Source organism: Salmo trutta, unplaced genomic scaffold (assembly GCF_901001165.1).
Source record: "Salmo trutta unplaced genomic scaffold, fSalTru1.1, whole genome shotgun sequence".
Lineage (NCBI taxonomy): Eukaryota > Metazoa > Chordata > Actinopteri > Salmoniformes > Salmonidae > Salmo > Salmo trutta.
Window position 1 is genome coordinate 365,103 of NW_021822695.1, and position 24,003 is coordinate 389,105.

General features: G+C 45.2%; 1 protein-coding gene across 1 annotated transcript in view; it reads right to left on the reverse strand.

Annotated features, from left to right (window-relative positions):
* The window catches only part of LOC115183661 (glutamate receptor 2), a gene marked incomplete at its 5' end in the record, with an annotated part of 63,316 nt that extends 39,584 nt beyond the window's left edge, over window positions 1-23,732 (reverse strand). Inside the window, one exon of the mRNA XM_029744772.1 lies at window positions 23,484-23,732. Coding sequence (XP_029600632.1) covers window positions 23,484-23,732 — 249 coding nt within the window. The remainder of the gene's footprint in view (window positions 1-23,483) is intronic.
* Between the last annotated feature and the right edge of the window lie 271 nt (window positions 23,733-24,003).

Here is a 24,003-nt window from a genome sequence, read left to right on the forward strand (position 1 = left end):
GATTAAAACAATATAATGTAAAACAATATTTTATAAAACAATATAATGTAAAACAATATCAAATAAAACAATATTATATAAAACAATATTATATAAAACAATATAATATAAAACAATATAATGTAAAACAATATAATGTAAAACAATATAATGTAAAACAATATAATGTAAAACAATATCATATTTGGAAGGGATAAACACAGACGTTTTGTACATTACCTATGAAATGGTTTAAAGCACACCTTTACCGGTAGAAATAAACATTTTTCACTGATATTTACATTTTTACAAGATAATTCCTACTTTTTACAAGATAATTCCTACTTTCTCACCTTTTGGTTGCTAGAGACGCGACCCAGTCGTTCATTCCATTAGTTCGATATTTATGGTCGCGACCCAGTCGTTCATTCCATTAGTTCGATATTTATGGTCGTGACCCAGTTGTTCATTCCATTAGTTCGATATTTATGGTCGCGATCCAGTTGTTCATTCCATTAGTTCGATATTTATGGACGCGATCCAGTTGTTCATTCCATTAGTTCGATATTTATGGACGTGACCCAGTTGTTCATTCCATTAGTTCGATATTTATGGTCGCGACCCAGTTGTTCATTCCATTAGTTCGATATTTATGGACGCGACCCAGTCGTTCATTCCATTAGTTCGATATTTATGGACGCGATCCAGTTGTCCATTTTCTATGTTCCATCGCCATGCTCGCTGGCAATGTTCTTTTTCCTTGCTTGCTAGATAGACAATTAGCTACGGCTAACACAGTCACGACCTTTGCAGCCAGAATAACGGCAAAGTAGCTGCATTTGCGTTTGTTTAAGCTGTTTTCTATTGACATTAATTTGGATACATACATAACTATGAGCCGGCGATGCCCGATTTTGCCTGGCATAACTAGAAAAGGTTGCCTTCTCGTCAGGCCACTCGACACTGTTCATTACGAGGAGATAGTATTGCATATAAAACACGAGGCTAGAAGCTAGCGCAATAGTTTGTTGCTAGGAAACCTGACAACCGAATTCTAAAAGACCAGTTGCTGAAAACAGCTGGTGAAACTAGAAACGTGGGAGGATTTGACTGCAACAAAGGGACTGGAGAAATTCATGCTCATCCCTCACCACTTTAGGTCATCAGATGCTCCATGTCTCTTCCCAAAAGAATATACGCTAGCTAGCTAACTAGCAAAAACTTTCCTCGTTGGACCTGTGTCCACAATTTATCCAATTTCAGTTTGTGTGGTTGTTGGTTTATCTTTCTGTAACTTTGTAGCCAGTATGGTCTGCATGTGTAGGTTTATCTTTCTGTAACTTTGTAGCCAGTGTGGTCTGCATGTGTATGTTTATCTTTCTGTAATTTTGTAACCAGTATGGTCTGCATGTGTAGGTTTATCTTTCTGTAACTTTGTAACCAGTATGGTCTGCATGTGTAGGTTTATCTTTCTGTAACTTTGTAACCAGTATGGTCTGCATTTGTAGTTGTAGGTTTATCTTTCTGTAACTTTGTAACCAGTATGGTCTGCATGTGTAGGTGTTGGTTTATCTTTCTGTAACTTTGTAACCAGTATGGTCTGCATGTGTAGGTTAATCTTTCTGTAACTTTGTAACCAGTATGGTCTGCATGTGTAGGTGTTGGTTTATCTTTCTGTAACTTTGTAACCAGTATGGTCTGCATGTGTAGGTTAATCTTTCTGTAACTTTGTAACCAGTATGGTCTGCATGTGTAGGTGTTGGTTTATCTTTCTGTTACTTTGTAACCAGTATGGTCTGCATGTGTAGGGGCTTAATGCGTCATGATTGCAAGGTGACCCAATATCTTTTCCAAATGTCCTGTTATCTGGAATGCCTTTCTAGCTAATCAGAAACGATTATTCAGGAATGTTGTGGTATCAATTGTCATGACTGTCCTGATCAGGTCAGGGTACAGGAGACCACCACCCTACAGATTATCTCCCAAACCCCCAACAGAGGAGGAGAGATCTAGGGGTCTGAAGATGTGGGGGTTTTATGACACCTCATGCCCATAATACAGAGAAATTCCTTTGTCCTAACAATGGAGAACTGGCCTCAGAACCTTAAACATGCAATAAAGGGACTTTGGAACAATGGTTTCCGTCAGCCACAATGGTGGTTATGACGAAAAGCGGAATATTAAAATGTATGTAACTTTTGTATTTGTTTTTAAAGGTTAAGAGATGACGTTATTATGAAAACATTGTACCTTTAAGAGTTTTCCCAGTATATGCCTGATGTTTATACATTGTACGCTGTTTGGAAAATATCCAAATCAAACAGAATGTTTTGATAAAGATGAAATGTGAAGTTAGTGTCTAAAATCGGATTTTTAGCCAAATCTAAGCCTTGCCCCCCTTTACTTGGTCCGCCCAGAGAATCGCCCTAAAGGCTGTTACACCCACTTCTGACCCGAGGGTATAAGACAGGAGAGTGAAGAATTAACATAGAAGACTATTGACCCCAAGCTGCAGCCAAGGTCTAACAAAGTCGACGAACCCCAAAACGAAACACAAGGTTGAAGACAAAGAAATATTTTTCTACACGAGCTACGGACGAGTAGCTGTGTCTAAGCGGGTGAATTCAAGCCGAACCACCCTGCCTCCACTCTCCATTGAATCGTGGTATCGACACCATTCGAGCCGAAGCTGTGAGCTCTGAGCTACAGAGCTGTCTGTCCTCAGAAGACCCCTTTCCGATCAAGGGTGAGGATCAGACCACTTAGCCAAGAAGGACACTGACATCGTGAGGACAACCAGAGAGTTGCGCCGGAGAACTGCGTCATTTAGAAGCCTAAACGACCCACGCGGAGCTTCCCACCTGAGAACTACAACACGTAATTACATCATTATATTCTGACCCATAAGAGCGGCAGTTCGGGGCAAGGCTAATTTTAAATAAGCATGGCTGACAAATGAACCCAAATGTATATTTCTCTCGTGTACTTCCTTTATTTCTTTCTCTTTAAAATCCCCATTTTGGGTAACAAGCGCCATAGTGTGTTGGCCCGTTATACTAAGTCCTAATCGATAGCTAGACTGTGTTTTGTGTATGTGCATTTTTATCATCATTTTAGCTTGCTAGTAAATAAATAATCAACTAAGATTGGTGTGGTAAATTCAGTGGTAAAGCCCGGGTCCGTGCAGATTCCCGGATTATACGACTTTCAGATTATGAGACTGTAGAGGAAATTGATTAATTTAGCGACTGTTGTAATCGATATTCTGATATCCTTTGAGTTAATTTGGGAAATAGAAACTCAATCAAAACAATGTTCCCATGGTGCCCCAGGTTAATGAGTTAATAATTGCTTGATTCATTGCTTAATTCATTTAATCACGTAATTATAAACCGTTAATCATTCGATGAGCAACAGTCGTCACATTAACTAATACAACGTCACGACATATGGCGCCCCGTGTGAGGCATCTAAGATAGGACTAGGCCGCACTGTTGTGTTATTCCATATCAATTGTGTAGCAATATATATACATTCCATTAATAGCTATAGGCAGGACTAGTGCGGGAGAGAAGTGTGTGTGTGTCGTTCCATTTGACCCAGATACTGGTCGGGAGAGAACGACCCCTGTTGTATATCTGACCAAAGCCAGTGTGAAGGGGGTCTACTGAATGCTACGAGCTAGGGCATATGTACCAGCCGATGCAGGCATTCTGAGAAATAATACTAGTTGGGCCTAACGTAGTGTTATTTCTGTCGATCGCTTTCAGGAGTGATCTGACTCGGTCATAAGTAATTCCTAGAGCAGAGGACATATGAGCCAGCCATTACGGAAATTAGAGTAGATATATTTGTTTGACCGAAGCGAAGTTATTATCTCTCTACCTCTCGCGTTGGGTAACGGGGAGAGGTTAAGGGTTGAACGTGAGACGTCACCAAGTAAACCCGTTCCCTTGTTGGAGGGAACATCCCTTGTGCGGCGAGGGGGAAACCCCGCGCAAGGAAAGCTAAGCATTGCGCCAGATGCTAAGCTAACAAAGGGGAGCAGCCATTTTTGTTTTCCTCTTTGTTCATAGTGAATTCCCGCGTTAGACGGGAATCCTGTGTGTTCTCAGCTTGGGCTATCCGTAACCTCTGGCGAAGAATCGCCAGTCATTTTTCGTGAAATAAGTCAGGTTACGCTGTAGGATATCAAACCAGTCTTAACTGATTAGATATCATTGTCTTGTTCAATTTTATACATACATTAAATTGATACACTACCTCTCCAGGTTGGTTATGGGAATAATACACACACGAATGTGCCATAACCAATGAGACATGGTTAAACTGTTCCACGTTAACTTAGATATAGCAACTATTTCAGGTTAATTAAAGCTAATTCCTTTAGCCTATACGGGGTTGACTAATCATTCAAATTGATTAATAGATTAAAGCTGTTTTACCAGCTTAATGGTGTTTAGGTAGACTTTTTAACAGTTTTGTAAAATTCTATTTTCACTGATACCCTGTCGATTTTAGCTTGTGTTAACAGTGACCTCCGGTGGTGAAGAATCACCAGTAATTATTTTTAAATAATTCAGGTTATGCTGTACGATATCTAACCGGTCTCAACTGATTGGATATCATTGTCTCGTTCAATTTAATATACATTAAATTGATACACTACCTCTCCAGGTTGGTTATGGGAATAATACACACACGAATGTGCCATAACCAATGAGACATGGTTAAACTGTTCCACGTTAACTTAGATATAGCAACTATTTCAGGTTAATTAAAGCTAATTCCTTTAGCCTATACGGGGTTGACTAATCATTCAAATTGATTAATAGATTAAAGCTGTTTTACCAGCTTAATGGTGTTTAGGTAGACTTTTTAACAGTTTTGTAAAATTCTATTTTCACTGATACCCTGTCGATTTTAGCTTGTGTTAACAGTGACCTCCGGTGGTGAAGAATCACCAGTAATTATTTTTAAATAATTCAGGTTATGCTGTACGATATCTAACCGGTCTCAACTGATTGGATATCATTGTCTCGTTCAATTTAATATACATTAAATTGCTACACTACCGTCCAGGTTGGTTATTGGAATAATACGCAAACTAATGTGTACCAACCAATGAGACATAGTTAAACTTTTCAACGTTAACTTAGAGATAGCAACTCTTTCAGGTGAATTAAAATTAAAATTCCCAAATAGCCGATACAGGTTAGATTTATCATTAAAATCGATTTAATCAATTAAACCTGTTTTGGCAAGTTCAGTAATAACCAACTCACATTACTGACCCAGTCTTGATGATTCATTGACGTTTACAAACTGAGTTAAATCGTGTTTGCAGCCTCCAACTAAAAACCCCAAACATTACGTAAATTGAAATAACTGACAATCATAATAATGAGCAATCCATCAGATGGGTTTCCACCCATTTCCCCTCTAATCAGTGGACCTTCACCCACGGAAAGATTGATCGCGGACCTCAGCAACGATGCAAATCCTAACTATGCCGAGGGGCTGAAAATGTTAGATTTCAATGCCATAAGCGAGAAAAATGCAGACATTGCGACAGACGCTCTTCAAAATAGACCATCAGGCGGAGGCCTTGTGAAGGTTCTCTCCAGTTTAGCCCTCAACTATGCCCACCAGCAGAGATGGACAGTGCACCAGTACCTCAGTGCCCAGCAGAGGCACGAGCAGGAAGCTGGGGAGTTCAAGGTACAGGTGGAGAGAACCAGGGAGCTGGCATCGAAAGCCGAAAAAGATAAGCTACTGCTAGCTGAGGAACTGTGTGTGAGAACAGATAAATTGGAAGATCTGTCTAACACTTATAACAAAGAACGCGAACAATCTCTTGACCAAGTCCGTATTCTAAAAGAACAACTCGGTTTAGCCAAAACTAAATACGATGAAGTCCACGCGAAACTAGATGAATCGGAAGAGCTAGTTAGAAAACGGGGCGAGCAAATTGATGCCCTACAAACGGTTGTGAATGAAACCACTCAAAGCAATAATGCTCTATTCCAAAAGCTGCAGACCAAAGACGATCAGTTAATGAACACAATGACCAAGTTGGAGGACAAAACAGCAGAACTCATTGAAGTCGCTGATTTAATGAAGGATGAGAAAGACCAGGTGAGAAAGTTGGAAAATGTGACCTCTAAACAAAAGGAGGACATCGCATCACTGGATCTCTCACTCCACACTCGCGACCTCTCCCTGCAAACCATGACAGATAAGTATGAGGCCGAGCGAAAAAAGGGCGACACCTACGTGTCGAAAATAAACACCCTCAACTCCCAGGTGGACTCTGCGATGCAGCATAACACCACCCTTAGGTATCATCTGGAGGAACTCCAGAACAGTCACGCGCTAGCGCGGGACAACCAAACCAAGCAACCTAGCTCACATCCGGAGCTAAGAGAACGAGGGAATGTAGATGACAGGAGATTTCAGCCTCTTTCTCTTGGCCATTCGGCCCACAGTGAATTGGGGCCTCCTCGCCAACACAACCACAGCTCGACTTTTCCTCTTGGCCTCTCGGCCCACAATTCTCCACGGGAGAGTGCAGATGCTCCCCGCGCACTTGGCGGGGATCGCCTTGACAAAATCGTCAAAAACTTCCGCCTCTTCGACCCCGTTCCGGGAAAGCCAAACGACACTGAGACATTCTTAGCCGACATAGAGGACGCCTTGGATGGCTACCCAAACGTTACGAATGCAGACAGGCTCTATCTTTTGAAGCGAACGTCCAACAGACACGTGACAAGGTTCATCCGTCTACAAGAGCAACACGTGCAAAACGACTATGCTAAACTTGCCACGGTTTTGAAAATAGAATTCAGTGGGTCTGCGACTCGCAAACACGATAGTTCGTTGGCTAACAATATCAGACAAGCTCGAAATGAACACCCACAAGCCTACTATCACCGGCTTCGTTCAGCTTACTTTGGCATGCTCACTGAAACAGGAATGGAAGACCTATTGCCGTTCAAACAACTTTTTCTGTCAAACATGTCTCCCAACTTCATTAACTACTTGGGCCCTACTGCCCACGTCGGGTTGCCAATCTCGACGCTCCGAGAGCTGGCAAGCACCGCTTTTGAAGCATCAAAAGCAAGCCGGGCTAAGAGCCCGGACACCTCGACTTTCGAGCTTAGGCGGGAACCATCACTCGAATTAGAAGGGGCTGCATCAGGGACATATGCTGTAAAAGAGGACGATCAAAGGGGGTGGCTACCAAGTAACCACCACCCCGACAACCACCGCCGTAACAATAGCTACGATGAACGTCCCCAATCTAACAGGTCCCGTAGAGATCAACCTAGCCGACATGCCCCTCCGCCTAACTCTCACAAAGGGTCAGGACACAAGGGTAATAAGCGTAACAAGGGCAACAAATTGTTCAACAATGATTTAAATGCTAACCGAAATGATATAGAAGCTCTGATAAAAGATGTACTGCATCGTAAGAAATTTGAGAAAGAGGACAAGGATAAATCCTCATGACTAGGCGTAAAATCGTTGGAAACCGAGTCCGCCAAAATTCATGCAATTCAAGAGGACGCAAACATTTCCATTACCCCCGCCCCCACTCGAATCCCTGTCCAGGTACCGCCCGTTCTAGACACAAGCCCGCAGGTTTTGTCTACAGACTTGGACACGGAGGTGGAGATGCACGAGATAAGCAGCTTTGTAACAGATGATTCCTCTTCCATTCCGATAGAGGACCCACTGGGTCACGTAGGTAACTTATCTGTCTTGGAAATCGACGCAGATTACAAACAGCTCCGTTCTCCCAACCCACTCCATTTTGTTGGGGATATGACGAGAAAAACCAACTCGAACAGGCCATACCTTAGAACAGTCCTGGAGGACTGTGTGACCTGTCACGCTCTGATAGATTCGGGTTCAACAATTTCCCTCATATCCGAAACCTTGCTGGATGAACTAAAAAGGGCAGTGGACCCAACAAAACGTTGGTTGAAAACGGAACATTGCGATACGAATCTTCGAGGTTTCACTCAAGCTACCTCGCCCCTAACCAAACGTCTCCTACTTAAACTCAACTTCGAAAGCGTGTCACTGATACACCCCGTGTATGTGACTAGCATCGAAATCGAACGAATGCTGATTGGGAGTGATTTAATTGACCGTTTGGTACCACTAATGGATTGGAAAACAAATCAAATCTGGTCACAGATACCTATGCCAACTCCGTTGACTTCGCCGCATTCTTCCAAGGCTACCTGCCATACATTGTGCAACGACGTGGGTCCGACGTCAGCATCTGACGCAAACCCTGTGAACTTGGCCATGAGTCCGCCATTTGTGGCAAAGGACAATGTGAGTTCGACTCGGAACTTAACCGAACATGTGGTTTTCTTGTGCGGCTTGGGTGATTCACCAGCCGACACTTACCGCCCTCCTCTGATAGGGGGCGTGTGCCTAAACGGCACTAGGGCTGAGGATACCAGGCTGGCCACCTGGTCAGAAAAATCCGCAATCAGTTTGGAAATGTTCAACGAAATTTCGAAAACGGCTAACTGCCATCCCCTTGTGCCGAAAACGTTTAGATTTCCACTGGGAACGACTCCCCAGACAACACTCACCGCAATAGGGGTGTGTGCGCTATCGATCCGCATTGGAACCAAGGAATTATCCCACTACCTACTGGTTGTCGCGGACCTCCCACATACAGCGGACATTTTGGTAAGATTGGGTGTTAAACTTGATACCATACACCAAGTTCTTTGGTCTTTGGCGCAGCCAAACCAATATGCCTTGTCTTTCGACCCGGTGCGAATGGCTTCCGGGCAGACTATTCCTGAAGCTTGCAAGACGATAACTGAGTCCGCCATGTTGATACCGGCAAGAACCACAGAGGTTTCTGTAAGACTGAACCTGGCGCCCGGATACCGGATGGAAGGCACCACTGCGTTCTTCCAACCCTCTCCAAAACTATTCGACTTGGGGCTAACTATCAATGGCAACCCACTGTTGGAACTAACCGCTAGATCCACTTACCTCCTGGTACAAAATCTGACTCAAGCGGATATTTCCATTCCTCGGCACACTCAGCTAGGAACATTGATCGATTACGCCTTCCATGATTTTGATACTAGTTGTTCCTGTGATTGGGCCTCTTCCGTCCTCCCTAGACCTAGATGGCGAGGGAGGTACGCTGTTTACTGGTCAGTCAAAAGCAATAGCACTAACTCCTGTATTGCCACTGGACGACACATCGGCATTCCGGCTGGATGTCGATCCTGACAGCAACCAGTTAATATACTCCATCGTCACGGAGGATGATATTGCGTCTCCTCCTGCATGCGAAGTACACTCTTGTGAGGTAACAACCGATGACTCTTCCAAAAGTGACATGCCGTCACCACCCGATGAAGACCTGTACAATTTCGCCGAACCATATCCTGGTTTCCATGCACAGGTAATACAACTACTGTCGGAGGCTGATGCACTTGTCAATGACACTGAACGCCATCAGTTGAGAGAATTGTTTAACAAACACAGTGAGATCTGGTCGACAGACTCGCTGGATTGCGGGGTTACGAGTATCCATGTGGTGCGTATTCCTACGCCACCCGGAGCAACTCCTACGTTCGTTAGACAATACAAAATCCCGCTCGCAGCATACGCAGCAGTACAAGAGATTATCGATTCCTTATTAGCTAAACGGATAATCAGGGAATGTAACAGTACGTACAGCGCTCCCGTGTGGCCCGTTCTGAAACCAACGGGTAAATGGCGTCTTACCATTGACTATAGACAACTCAACAAACTGGTTCCGTTGTCTCGTTGGCCAATGACACAGCTCGACCAAGAGTTGCCAAAGGTGGCAAACGCCAAGTACTTCTCCACCGTCGACGTGGCAAATGGTTTCTGGACCATGACAGTCGACCCGCGTGACCAACACAAGTTGGCTTTCTCTTTCTCGAACAAGCTCTTCACGTTCAATCGTTGCCCATTCGGGTATGCGAACTCCCCCTCAGAGTTCAACATCTTCCTGCACAAGGCGATGCCAGACGCAGCCTCTAGGGGGACGATAATTTACGTGGACGACGTTCTCATGAGAAGTGAGACTTGGTCACATCACCTCAATGAAATGGACCACGTTCTCACCCAACTCGGGACTGCAGGGGCTAAGTTGGCCATCATGAAAGGACAATGGTGCAGGACCAAGGTAAACTACGTTGGGCTTCTGGTGGGTGCCGAGGGCATCCTGCCACAGTCTAACCGAATCCAAGCAGTCCGCAACATCAAAACACCTACAAACCTTCACGAGGTGCGCAGCTTCTTGGGAGTATGTAATTACTCCCGTCAATTCATTGAAAACTACGCCGACTTGTCAAAACCGTTGACTCACCTTCTTCAGAAAGACACCCCATTCGTTTGGGATGTCACTCACAACGAAGCGGTGGCTTCCTTGAAAAACCTGCTTTGCGAGGCACCCTGCCTGGTATACCCCAACAAAGACAAGACATTCTTTTTGGAAGTCGGTTTCTCAGAGCACTGCCTTAGCGCTGGGTTGTACCAAAAATACGACCAAGACAAACGTGTGGTTGCTTACGCGAGCAAAACACTCAACCCCGCCGAACACAAATACTCAGACTGCGAAAAAGCGCTGCTGTCGACAGTCTGGGCGATCAAACACTTCACCAGTTATGTCGGCGGACAAAAGGTGATCATAGAAACATGTCACCAGCCTGTGACTTTTCTGAAAAGCCAACGAATCCGTGAGGGTGCTGTACACAACAGCAGGATAGCGGCTTGGCTCATGACGCTGCAGAGCCATGATGTAGTAATCAACTACGCAAAAGCAAAGAACCTGCCTTTGGGCAGTGCTTTGGCGGTGTGTCAACACTGTAGTGACGATGAAACCGACTCCGGACCACCCCCGCGCGACATCGCTCCGCCATTGCCTTCGAACCATCACTATTTCGAAGAGAACGTGTGTCTCGACATGCCGATGGCATTTGTAGATGGCTGTTCTTACCGCCATCTAGACCACTTGCAAGCTGGGGTGGGATTGGTATGGCACAACGACATTCCGTGCAAACCACTTCAATTTCAGCTTGGCAACAAGACCAGCCAGTTTGCAGAAGTGGCTGGCGTGCTGATCACCCTGCAAACAGCGGTGAAACACGAATTGGCAGAACTGGCGATCTGCACCGACTCTAACTACGCGAGACTCACCTTCTTATGCCACTTGCCGTTTTGGAAACAAAAGCACATGACTACTTCAAGTGGTAAAGAGGTGAAAAACAAAGAGCTCATTCTAGCTTGTGATGATCTCATCACCAAACACGACATACAGGTGTATTGGAAGAAAGTAAAGGGACACTCCAAATCACCTGGTCGTGACAAACTTGGCAACGACCATGCTGACAGCATGGCGAAATCTGGTGCAATTCACGGCACCCCTTGGGTGTTTGCTGCTCGAGACGAAAAACCCACTGAGGAAGCTATGGTGTCTGCGGTAACGCGTAGCCATGTAGCACCACGGAAAACGTCGTCGCACAAACATAATGTGTTGCTAACGCATTCATTCATGAATGGCGACCTGGTAGCAATGCAACACCAAGATGAGTCCCTCGCCACTTTGATGGCATTCCTGTCGGATCCTGTCAACCACCCAGTGTCCGAACTGGCTTTGGCAGGTTCACACGACTTGCGTTCGCTGTACGCAACTAAACAGCACCTCACACTTGTAGATGACCTATTGGTGTATGTTTCAGAAACCGACACCGCTCGAAGGTGGGTGGTTCCTAAAACACAGAGGGGGATAATGATAGCTCATGCCCATGACGAGCCATGTGGAGGCCATAGGGGGGTCAAGGCTACATGTGAAACATTGCGACAGGTGGCCCACTGGCCTCACATGGAACAAGACGTGGCACGATACGTGAGGGGGTGTCTAGTTTGCTGCCAGTTTCAACCCACCAAGCCACTTCACAGAGCACCCCTGCAACGCAAGGGTGTGTCTTACCCCTGGAGCTCGATCCAGATCGACTGGGTCGGCCCAGTTGCCAGGTCTGCCAGAGGCAACAAGTACCTCCTCACAGTGACTTGCGCATTCACAAAGTGGGTGGAGTGCCTGCCGGCGACTAATGACACAGCGGAAACCACTGCCGTTCTTTTGCTAAACCACGTTTTCAGTCGTTTCGGCCTGCCAGGAGAAACCGTGGACAGCGACAGAGGAACCCACTTTTCGGCAGCTGTAATGACCGAACTGTGGAAGCTCCTGGGAGTCAAAGCTAAACTCCACATCGCGTACCACCCTAGGAGCTCGGGGGGGGGGTAGACCAGAGCAAACAATCAATTGTCAGAATCTTGAGGAAATATGTGGCAGCCAACCACAAAGATTGGGACCTCAAACTCCCATTGGTACTGATGGCAATCAGAGCCACACGCAACAAGTCTACGGGAATGACACCCTTTGAGATGATGACGGGCCGGCAAATTACCCTTCCTCTGCATCTCCTGTACCAACCGGGAGATGTCGCCGCAGCCACCGCCTACACGGCTCATCAATACGTGACCGACTTGCGGAACCATCTCCAGACTACCTTTGCGTACGCTCAAGGACAATTGGAAAGAAGTGCAGAAGGTGACAAGACCTATTACGACAAAAAAGCCTCACACCAGGTGTTCGAGGTCGGAGATAAGGTGTGGTACTACATATACACCAAACCCGCGGGCGTCGCAACAAAGTTCCTGCCCCACTGGACGGGGCCACACGAGATTGTGGTGAAGCTATCACCTGTAGCTTACCAGATCAAAATCAGCAAAGGTCGACAAACCGCCACATTAAAGTGGGTCCACCGGAACCAAATCAAGTTGTACACTCCCCCCATGGGAATAGAAGGGGTGCTAGCCAGCACCGAATAGATAAAAACCCTAGCAAAAAAAAACAGAGGTACTAAGAAAATTCTTAAGTACCCTCAGCTGATCCCTTCCAGGAGACCAGTACGTTGCACCTAATATCTTTTATTCTCTTCCCAGCTACCAGATATACATCTGTTGTCACTAGTGATATCGTCCTGCGCTGTACTGATTAAAAATAAGAAAAACAGAAAAATAGTTGGCAAAACAATTTTTGTTTACGAATACAAATAACTGAAATAATCCAACAATCTCTGATTATGCGTTTCTGTAGGATGGAGTTCCTTTGGATGATCCTGACACTCTGCGCCCTGGTCAAAACCAACCCAGCAGACGTAATCACGAACGGACCCCCTACGGGAATCGTTCTCCGCGACGATCCAGGACTCCTCATAACTAACTGCAGAGTACACACGTAGAGGGTATATGTCCGCCTAGATGCAGAGAATGTGTACCGCCAACACATTCCACCTGCGGCGCATTTGAGTTGGGCCGGGGCTGACTGGACCAGCCAGGCAATTAAGCACGCCCAGCTAGACACTGCCCATATGTTGGCCCAACTCCAGAAGTTCACAGTAACCCAGTCAGAACTAGCTGAGCCCAGGCGAGAAAAACGATTCGTCGGGGCGCTACTATCGATAGGGGCAGCCGTAGGGTCACTATTTGCCCTAGGTACCACTGCCGTCAACGCAGTCAGTCTAGCCACAGTCAAGAGGAATGTTAGGGAGATTACTGAAGAGATGCCACTTATCCAGCAGCAGATGAAGGCACAGGCCCTTAGGTTGCAACATGTGGGAAAGTCTCTCCAGGACACTATTCTGGTGGTCAACACACACGCTACTCTCCTGAACAAAACTATCCTGTCTGTAGGAAAGCTAGCAGAGGTCATGAACCATGACTATGCCCATGTCCAATTGGTTCGATTGTTACTGGAGGATTTTCTCCGTGAAGTTAGCTCTTCTATGGACCACTTGGCCATGAATAGAATCCCCTCATATCTAGTGCCCCTCTGAATGGTGCACAACATATTGACCTCAGCTACTTCAACCACACTAAGGCCGTTACAATCACATTTGGCCTATAGTCTGGGGTCGGCCATCCCAATACACGTTGATGTTGATCGTAATGAAGTGGGTTTTCTACTGACGCTGCCGGTTGTTGAACTGGAGAATATCTATAGATTGAAAACGGTTCTCAATGTAGGATTTTGGCGCGACAGTACCCACGTAAAGATTGCCACGCCCCCAGTTGTAGCTTACCAGGAAAACAACCCAGATTTCTATCTCACCCCTAACCTGCTAATGTGTACTCTAACCAAAGATGTCCACTACCTTTGTCCTAGCAAACCATTTGTCAGGGATAACACTGAGCGTCTTTGTGGTATTAAAGCTATCACCAGCGAAGAACGCTGTAGAGCCAAACTAACAGCCAGGGATGGGGCCACCACCACACAAGTGGAGGTGGTAGGGAACCGATGGTTGGTCAACACACCGTTCGCGTCCGCCACTATGACTTACGAACGCCATGACTCCATCACCCAATTAAACCTCCCCAACCAGACTGTTTTTGTTACGGTACCAGAGGGGGCGATTATTCACGTAGACGACCTCGCTCTATACCACCTTCCCGACGACCGGATAGACACAGAGATTGAAATGCCGGACGCTTTTGCTAAACGTTCCCTTGAGTTACCACAAGCCATTCAATACCAAATCCAGTACGAGGGACCCATGACTGTCGATCTTAGCGTACTGGATGAGGCACTGTTAGTCGACCCGACTGACTACAGACCAAAAGATTGGTCTGTCGCCCGCTCTTGGACGGTGCCGGACAGTATCCTGACTGTTACCATGATCCTTGGTCTCATTTCCCTTGGCGTGTGCACCTATTACGTACACAGGCGCACACGTGCAATGGAAGACCTAATGAGGTCTTATACTAGGATCACCCGTGGGACGGAAGCGATCCCGATTTTTGGAAAGGTGGCAATGGATCCGGAAACCCTCTTACAGGGCCCAGTCCCAGCCTCCTCTCCCGAACTCATCAGGTCAGCCCAGTAATGTCCCTAATGTAAGCTTTGGCCTTCAGGGGCCAAGTTTTTCCAAGTGCCTTAACTACCCACCTGCAAGTAGGATCAACCTAGACATGACATTAGAGACAATGCCATGATAGAGCTATTTAGCCAAGGCCTTGGACATATATAGAACATAGTCCATATTAGATGATTAAGGTGTGGTAGACATATTTTGTATACTTTTATGTTTTTATTCCAATTTTTCGTTTCATTACCTTTGACACTTAGGAAGCCTTAGAGCCAAGACACCGCTCCTTTGGGGAGGAAATGTAATGATGTATTGCCTGAGTGTTGTGCGTTATTAACGTCTGCCAAGTTACTGCCTAGGTCCACTAACCGGGATAACCGGACGACGGGCCGGAACACAGAGCCACTGCCAGACCTCCTTGATCCATTCTGGTGGTGATCCACAGCTTGTGGAAAGCCTACCAGGGGGAACCACTAAAGGGGGGGGGCTGCTCTGATGATCCACAGACCAGGACATCCGATGGTCATTCTTATGGTGGGTTGCAACATGCAGAATCATTCCAAGTTGAACCTACCAGAGGGGGACTGTCATGACTGTCCTGATCAGGTCAGGGTAGAGGAGACCACCACCCTACAGATTATCTCCCAAACCCCCAACAGAGCAGGAGAGATCTAGGGGTCTGAAGATGTGGGGGTTTATGACACCTCATGCCCATAATACAGAGAAATTCCTTTGTCCTAACAATGGAGAACTGGCCTCAGAACCTTAAACATGCAATAAAGGGACTTTGGAACAATGGTTTCCGTCAGCCACAATGGTGGTTATGACGAAAAGTGGAATATTAAAATGTATGTAACTTTTGTATTTGTTTTTAAGGTTAAGAGATGACGTTATTATGAAAACATTGTACCTTTAAGAGTTTTCCCAGTATATGCCTGATGTTTATACATTGTACGCTGTTTGGAAAATATCCAAATCAAACAGAATGTTTTGATAAAGATGAAATGTGAAGTTAGTGTCTAAAATCGGATTTTTTAGCCAAATCTAAGCCTTGCCCCCCTTTACTTGGTCCGCCCAGAGAATCGCCCTAAAGGCTGTTACACCCACTTCTGACCCGAGGGTATAAGACAGGAGAGTGAAGAATTAACATAGAAGACTATTGACCCCAAGCTGCAGCCAAGGTCTAACAAAGTTGACGAACCCCAAAACGAAACACAAGGTTGAAGACAAAGAAATATTTTTCTACACGAGCTACGGACGAGTAGCTGTGTCTAAGCGGGTGAATTCAAGCCGAACCACCCAGCCTCCACTCTCCATTGAATCGTGGTATCGACACCATTCGAGCCGAAGCTGTGAGCTCTGAGCTACAGAGCTGTCTGTCCTCAGAAGACCCCTTTCCGATCAAGGGTGAGGATCAGACCACTTAGCCAAGAAGGACACTGACATCGTGAGGACAACCAGAGAGTTGCGCCGGAGAACTGCGTCATTTAGAAGCCTAAACGACCCACGCGGAGCTTCCCACCTGAGAACTCCAACACGTAATTACATCATTATATTCTGACCCATAAGAGCGGCAGTTCGGGGCAAGGCTAATTTTAAATAAGCATGGCTGACAAATGAACCCAAATGTATATTTCTCTCGTGTACTTCCTTTATTTCTCTCTCTTTAAAATCCCCATTTTGGGTAACAAGCGCCATAGTGTGTTGGCCCGTTATACTAAGTCCTAATCGATAGCTAGACTGTGTTTTGTGTATGTGCATTTTTATCATCATTTTAGCTTGCTAGTAAATAAATAATCAACTAAGATTGGTGTGGTAAATTCAGTGGTAAAGCCCGGGTCCGTGCAGATTCCCGGATTATACGACTTTCAGATTATGAGACTGTAGAGGAAATTGATTAATTTAGCGACTGTTGTAATCGATATTCTGATATCCTTTGAGTTAATTTGGGAAATAGAAACTCAATCAAAAACAATGTTCCCATGGTGCCCCAGGTTAATGAGTTAATAATTGCTTGATTCATTGCTTAATTCATTTAATCACGTAATTATAAACCGTTAATCATTCGATGAGCAACAGTCGTCACATTAACTAATACAACGTCACGACACAATCAATATACTCTATCGTAAAACATGTCACAAATACCCTTACCTTATACCTAATACAGTCAACAGACAATATACAATATAACTCAATGGATCCCAATATAACTCAATGGATCCCAATAGAACTGAATGGATCCCAATAGAACTCAATGGATCCCAATAGAACTCAATGGATCCCAATAGAACTCAATGATCCCAATAGAACCCAATGGATCCCAATAGAACCCAATGGATCCCAATAGAACTCAATGGATCCCAATAGAACTCAATGGATCCCTATAGAACCCAATGGATCCCAATAGAACCCAATGGATCCCAATATAACTCAATGGATCCCTATAGAACCCAATGGATCCCAATGGATCCCAATAGAACTCAATGGATCCCAATAGAACTCAATGGATCCCAATAGAACTCAATGGATCCCAATAGAACCCAATAGAGGACATCAGTTCCCAACACTATAGAACCCCACCTGTTCCATAATGTCTAGACAGACTAACCTGTTCCATAATGTCTTTGACCTTGTCCTGTTCACAGTCTGGACAGACAGACCAACTGGGTCTGTTTTATCACCCCAAAAAGGGGTTCAATATGTGTACAAAAAAAACAATATTTCCTGAGCTTTCTTCTGTCTTCAAGATATAGGACAAGATCTTCAAATCAAATCTAATCAAATGTTATTGGTCACATACACATGGTTAGCAGATGTTATTGGTCACATGGTTAGCAGATGTTATTGGTCCATACACATGGTTAGCAGATGTTATTGGTCACATGGTTAGCAGATGTTATTGGTCCATACACGTGGTTAGCAGATGTTAATGTGAGTGTAGTGAAATGCTTGTGCTTCTAGTTACGACAGTGCAGTGATATCTAACAAGTAATCTAACAATTCTCAACAACTACCTAATACACACAAATCTAAAAGGGTGAATGAGAATATGTACATATAAATATATGGATGAGCGATGGCTGAACGGCATAGGCAAGGTGCAATAGATGGTATAAAATACAGTATATACATATGAAATGATTAATGTAAGATATGTAAACATTATTTAAAGTGGCATTGTTTAAAGTGACCAGTGATCCATTTATTAACAGTGAAAACAGGCTGTTTTCTTCAAACAGTTGACATTGACATCTCTCCCCATAGGAATACATTGCCTTCTGTCCTAAATCAATCCCATATCAAACTGTCTTCAATGACAATCCATCAGGCCACTATGAGGACTACCTGTGTTGAGTTTCAGCTTCCTGGAGCACCCGGAAGTGGTTAAATTGACCCTAAAAGTGGTTTTGATTTCACAGCCTACATTTAGTTAAGAGGATATGAGTTTACTTTTAAATTGGGGTCGTAGGGGCTGTTTCGAAGGGTTAAAAATGTCACATCTTTCAAAAATGTCATATGTGTGATTAGGCAACCCTCATGAACTGGTACATATTATAAAACCAGGTTTTATAGGCAACCCTCATGAACTGGTGCATATTATAAAACCAGGTTTTATAGGCAACCCTCATGAACTGGTACATATTATAAAACCAGGTTTTATAGGCAACCCTCATGAACTGGTACATATTATAAAACCAGGTTTTATAGGCAACCCTCATGAACTGGTATATATTATAAAACCAGGTTTTATAGGCAAACTTCATGATCTGGTACATATTAAAAAACCAGGTTTTTATCCGTTTTTTTTGGCCCTTTTTGGAAACTTCCATCTAGGTTATGTTATGTATCCATGTATAGTCTGAATTTTAATATATTTCCCGATTATGGTTGGGTGGCATATAAAGAGTCACATATGTGAAGAGCAGCTGTCTCTGAAGTTTTTCTGGTAAGATATTGACATCCAGAAAGGTCTTAGCACAAGGCCCAAAATGAAGCCTGACCTAAATTTGAGGTGCTTTTGCATGACAGTGGCAAAACCGTTAAGGGTAGACACACAATTCAACCACAGGAACGTTCCTGAGGTCCTCCCGATCTGTGCAAGCCTAACCTTGACCGTGTGGAATTAACCCTTAAAGTGGTCAGCGATTGGGTCTCAATGTAGGCAGCAGCCTCTCTGTGTTAGTGATGGCTGTTTAGCAGTCTGATGGCCTTGAGATAGAAGCTGTTTTTCAGTCTCTCGGTTCCAGCTTTGATGCACCTGTAGTGACCTCGCCTTCTGGATGATAGCGGGGTGAACAGGCAGTGGCTCGGGTGGTTGCTGTCCTTGATGATCTTTTTGGCCTTCCTGTGACATCGGGTGCTGTAGGTGTCCTGGATGGCAGTTATCTTGTCCCCGGTGATGTGTTGGGCAGACCGCACCACCCTCTGGAGAGCCCTGCGGTTGAGGGTGGTGCAGTTGCCGTACCAGGCTGTGATACAGCCCGACAGGATGCTCTTGATTGTGCATCTGTAAAAGTTTGTCAGGGTTTTTGGTGACAAGCTGTTGAGCCTTCTTCACCACGCTGTCTGTGTGGGTGGGACCATTTCAGTTTGTCTTCAAAACCTTATTCCTTATTTATTTTGTAACTGTCTGTTTTGCCAATTATGAATGTGTTATTCAAATACCTTTCTATGGGCTATAGTAGTAAAGGCCAAATTCAATATTTGATCAAATAATGAAAATATCAAATAGCTAAAGATGGTTGTTAAGATGAAGAGGACGGCTGACGTTTTACATGTAACCAACTGTGCTATTTTGTTAGTTTTTTTTTTAAACGTTGTTTGTAACTTATTTCTTTACTTATTTTGTAGATAATGTTGCTGCTACCGTCTCTTATGACCGAAAATAACTTCTGGACATCAGAACAGCGATTAATCACCTTGAACTGGAAGAAGCTTGTTCCTTTAACGAGTCCGACGAGAAGGATATACTGCTCTCACGGGAACAGGCCCAAATCCCGTCATTTGCGTGAAGAAAATACGGAGGAAAAGAGGACGCAGATCAGGCTGTCTTCTGAGAATCCGTAGGTGAGCGAGGTAAACTCCTACTTGCTAACATGCAATCATTGGAAAACAAAATTGATGACCTACGATTGCAATTATCCTACCAACGGGACATTAAGTACTCTAATATCTTATGTTTCACTGAGTCGTGGCTGAACAACGACACGGATAATATAGAGCTGGTGGGATTTCCTATGCACCGGCAGAACAGAGGAGCTACGTCTGGTAAGACGAGGGGTGGGGATGTGTGTCTTTTTGTCAATAACAGCTGGAGCGCGGTGTCTAATATTAAAGAAGTCTCGAGGTATTGCTCGCCTGAGGTAGAGTACCTCATGATAAGCTGTAGACCACACTATCTACAAAGAGAGTTCTCATCTATATTATTCGTAGCCGTCTATTTACCACCGCAAACTGATGCTGGCACTAAGACCACACTCAACCACTCTATAAGGCCATAAGCTCACCCAGAAGTGGCGCTCCTAGTGGCCGGGGACTTTAATGCAGGAAAACTTAAATCAGTTTTACAAAATTTTTACCAGCATGTCACATGTGCAACCAGTGGGGGAAAAAAAAACTCTAGACCACCTTTACTCCACACACAGAGATGCATACAAAGCTCTCCCTCACCCTACATTTTGCAAATCTGACCAAAATTCTATCCTCCTGACTCCTGCTTAAAATCAAAAACTAAAGCAGGAAGTACCAGTGACTCGCTCAATACGGAAGGGGTCAGATGACGAGGATGCTACGCTACAGGACTACTGGAATATGTTCCGGGATTCATCCAATGTCATTGAGGAGTATACCACCTCAGTCATCAGCTTCATCAATATGTACATCGACGATGTCATCCCCACAGTGACTGTACGTACATACCCCAACCAGAAGCCATGGATTACAGGCAACATCCGCATCGAGCTAAAGGCTTTCAAGGAGCGGGACACTAATCCGGACATCTATAACAAATCCCGCTATGCACCCAGATGAACCATCAAACAAGCAAAGTGTCAATACAGGATTAAGATTGAATCCTACTACACCGGCTCTGACACTCGTCGGATGTGGCAGGGCTTGAAAACTATTATGGACTACAAAGGGAAACCCAGACGCGAGCTGCCCAGTGACACGAGACTACCCGATGAGCCAAATGCCTTTTAAGCTCGCTTCGAGGCAAGCGACACTGAAGCATGCATGAGAGCACCAGCTGTTCTGGATGACTATGTGATCACGCTCTTGGTACCCCGATGTGAGCAAGACCTTTAAACAGGTCAACATTCACAAAGCCACAGGGCCAGATGGATTACCAGGATGTGTACACAATGCATGTACGGACCAACTGGCAGGTGTTTTCACTGACAATTTCAACCTCTCCCTGACTAAGTCTGTAATGCCTACATGTTTCAAGCAGACCACCATAGTCCCTGTGCCCAAGGAAGCGAAGGTAACCTGCCTAAATGATTACCGACCCGTAGCACTCATGTCGGTAGCCATGAAGTGCTTTGAAAGGCTGGTCATGGCTCACATCAACAACATCCTCCCGAATACCCTAGACGCACCTCAATTCGCACTACCACCCCAACAGATCCACAGATGGCGCAATCTCAATCGCACTCCACACTGCCCTTTCCCACCTGGACAAAAGGAACACCTATGTGAGAATGCTGTTCATTGACTACAGCTCAGCGTTCAACACCATAGTGCCCACAAAGCTCATCACTAAGCTAAGGACCCTGGGACTAAACACCTCACTCTGCAACTGGATCCTGGATTTCCTGACGGGCCGCCCCCAGGTAGTAAGTGTAGGCAACAACACATCTGCCACGCTGATCCGCAACACTGGTGCCCCTCAGGGGTGTGTACTTAGTCCCCTCCTGTACTCACTGTTCACCCACGACTGCCTGGACAAACACAACTCCAACACCATCATTAAGTTTGCTGACCAACACAACAGTGGTAGGCTTGATCACTGACAACGATAAGACAGACTATAGAGAGGAGGTCAGAAAACGAACAGTGTGGTGCCAGGGACTACAACCCTCTCCCTCCATGTGATCAAGACAAAGGAGCTGATCGTGGACTACAGGAAAAGGCGGGCCGAAACACGCCCCCATTAACATCGACGGGGCTGTATGGAGCAGGTCTAGAGTTTCAAGTTCCTTGGTGTCCACATCACCAACCAACTATCATGGTCCAAACACACCAAAACAGTCGTGAAGAGGGCACGACAAAACCTTTTCTCCCTCAGGAGACTGAAAGATTGGCAAAAGCTTCCACCCCCAAACCATAAGACTGCTGAACAATTAATCAATGGCCACCAGACTATTACATTGACCCCGCCCTCCATTTGTGTTGGTACACTGCTGCTACTGCGCTGTTTATTATCTATGCATAGTCACTTCACCCCTATATACATGTACAAATTACCTCAACCAACCTGTACCCCCGCACATTGACTCTGTACCGGTACCCCCTGTATATAGCCTCCACATTGACTCTGTACCGGTACCCCCTGTATATAGCCTCCACATTGACTCTGTACCGGTACCATAGCCCCCCTGTATATACCTCCAGCACTGACTCAGTAGACCCCTACCCTGTATATAGCCTCCACATTGACTCTGTACCGGTACCCCCTGTATATAGCCTCCACACTGACTCAGAACCATACCCCCTGTATATAGCCTCCACACTGACTCAGTACCGTACCCCCTGTATATAGCCTCCACATTGACTCTGTACCGGTACCCCCTGTATATAGCCTCCACATTGACTCGCACCGGTACCCCCTGTATATAGCCTCCACATTGACTCTGTACCGGTACCCCCTGTATATAGCCTCCACATTGACTCTGTACCGGTACCCCCTGATATAACCTCCACATTGACTCGGGTACCGTTACCCCCTGTATATAGCCTCCACATTGACTCTGTACTGGACAGTACCCCCCTGTTATATCGTCTTCACATTGACTCTGTACCGGTACCCCTGTATATAGCCTCCACCATGACCTCGTCACCGGTACCCCCTGTATAGTAGCCCTACACATTGACTCTGTACCGGTCACCCCCTGATTATATGTCTTCACATTGGACTCTGTACCGGTACCCCCTGCATATGCCTCCACATTGACTCTGTACCGGTACCCCCTGTATATAGCCTCGTTATTGGTTATTTTATTGTGTTACTTTTTTTAAATTATATTTTACTTTTATTTCTTTGGTAAATATTTTCTTAACTTTTCTTGAACTGCACTGTTGGTTAAGGGCTTGTAAGTAAGCATTTCATGGTAAGGTCTACACTTGTTGTATTCGGCGCATGTGACAAATAAAGTTTGATTTGATTTAAATGATCCATGGTATGACCATCTTAAAACAGACAGACAGACAGACAGACAGACAGACAGACAGACAGACAGACAGACAGACAGACAGACAGACAGACAGACAGACAGACAGACAGACAGACAGAGAGACAGACAGACAGACAGACAGACAGACAGACAGACCAACCTGGTCCATGATGTCTTTAACCTTGTCTTGTTCACAGTCCAGAATGACTCTCCTCTCCTTTCGTATCTCCAGGTCTTGGAACATGGAGCGATACGCCTCGTCCTTCCTCTCATCCTTCAGGTTGCCTACGTTGATGGCTGTTACAATCCACTTCCTCTCTGCTGCTGTATCCAGGATCACTTGCAGGGTGGACAGACCTATACATACACATATATAGACACACGGTAGGTTTGAAAGGTGACAGGGGTTAGGGTCACGGTAGGTTAGAAAGGTGACTGGGGTTAGGGTCACGGTAGGATAGAAAGGTGACTGGGGTTAGTGTCACGGTAATGTAGAAAGGTGACTGGGGTTAGGGTCACGGTAGGATAGAAAGGTAACTGGGGTTAGGGTCACGGTAGGATAGAAAGGTGACTGGGGTTAGGGTCACGGTAGGATAGAAAGGTGACTGGGGTTAGGGTCACGGTAGGATAGAAAGGTTACTGGGTTAGGGTCACGGTAGGATAGAAAGGTGACTGGGGTT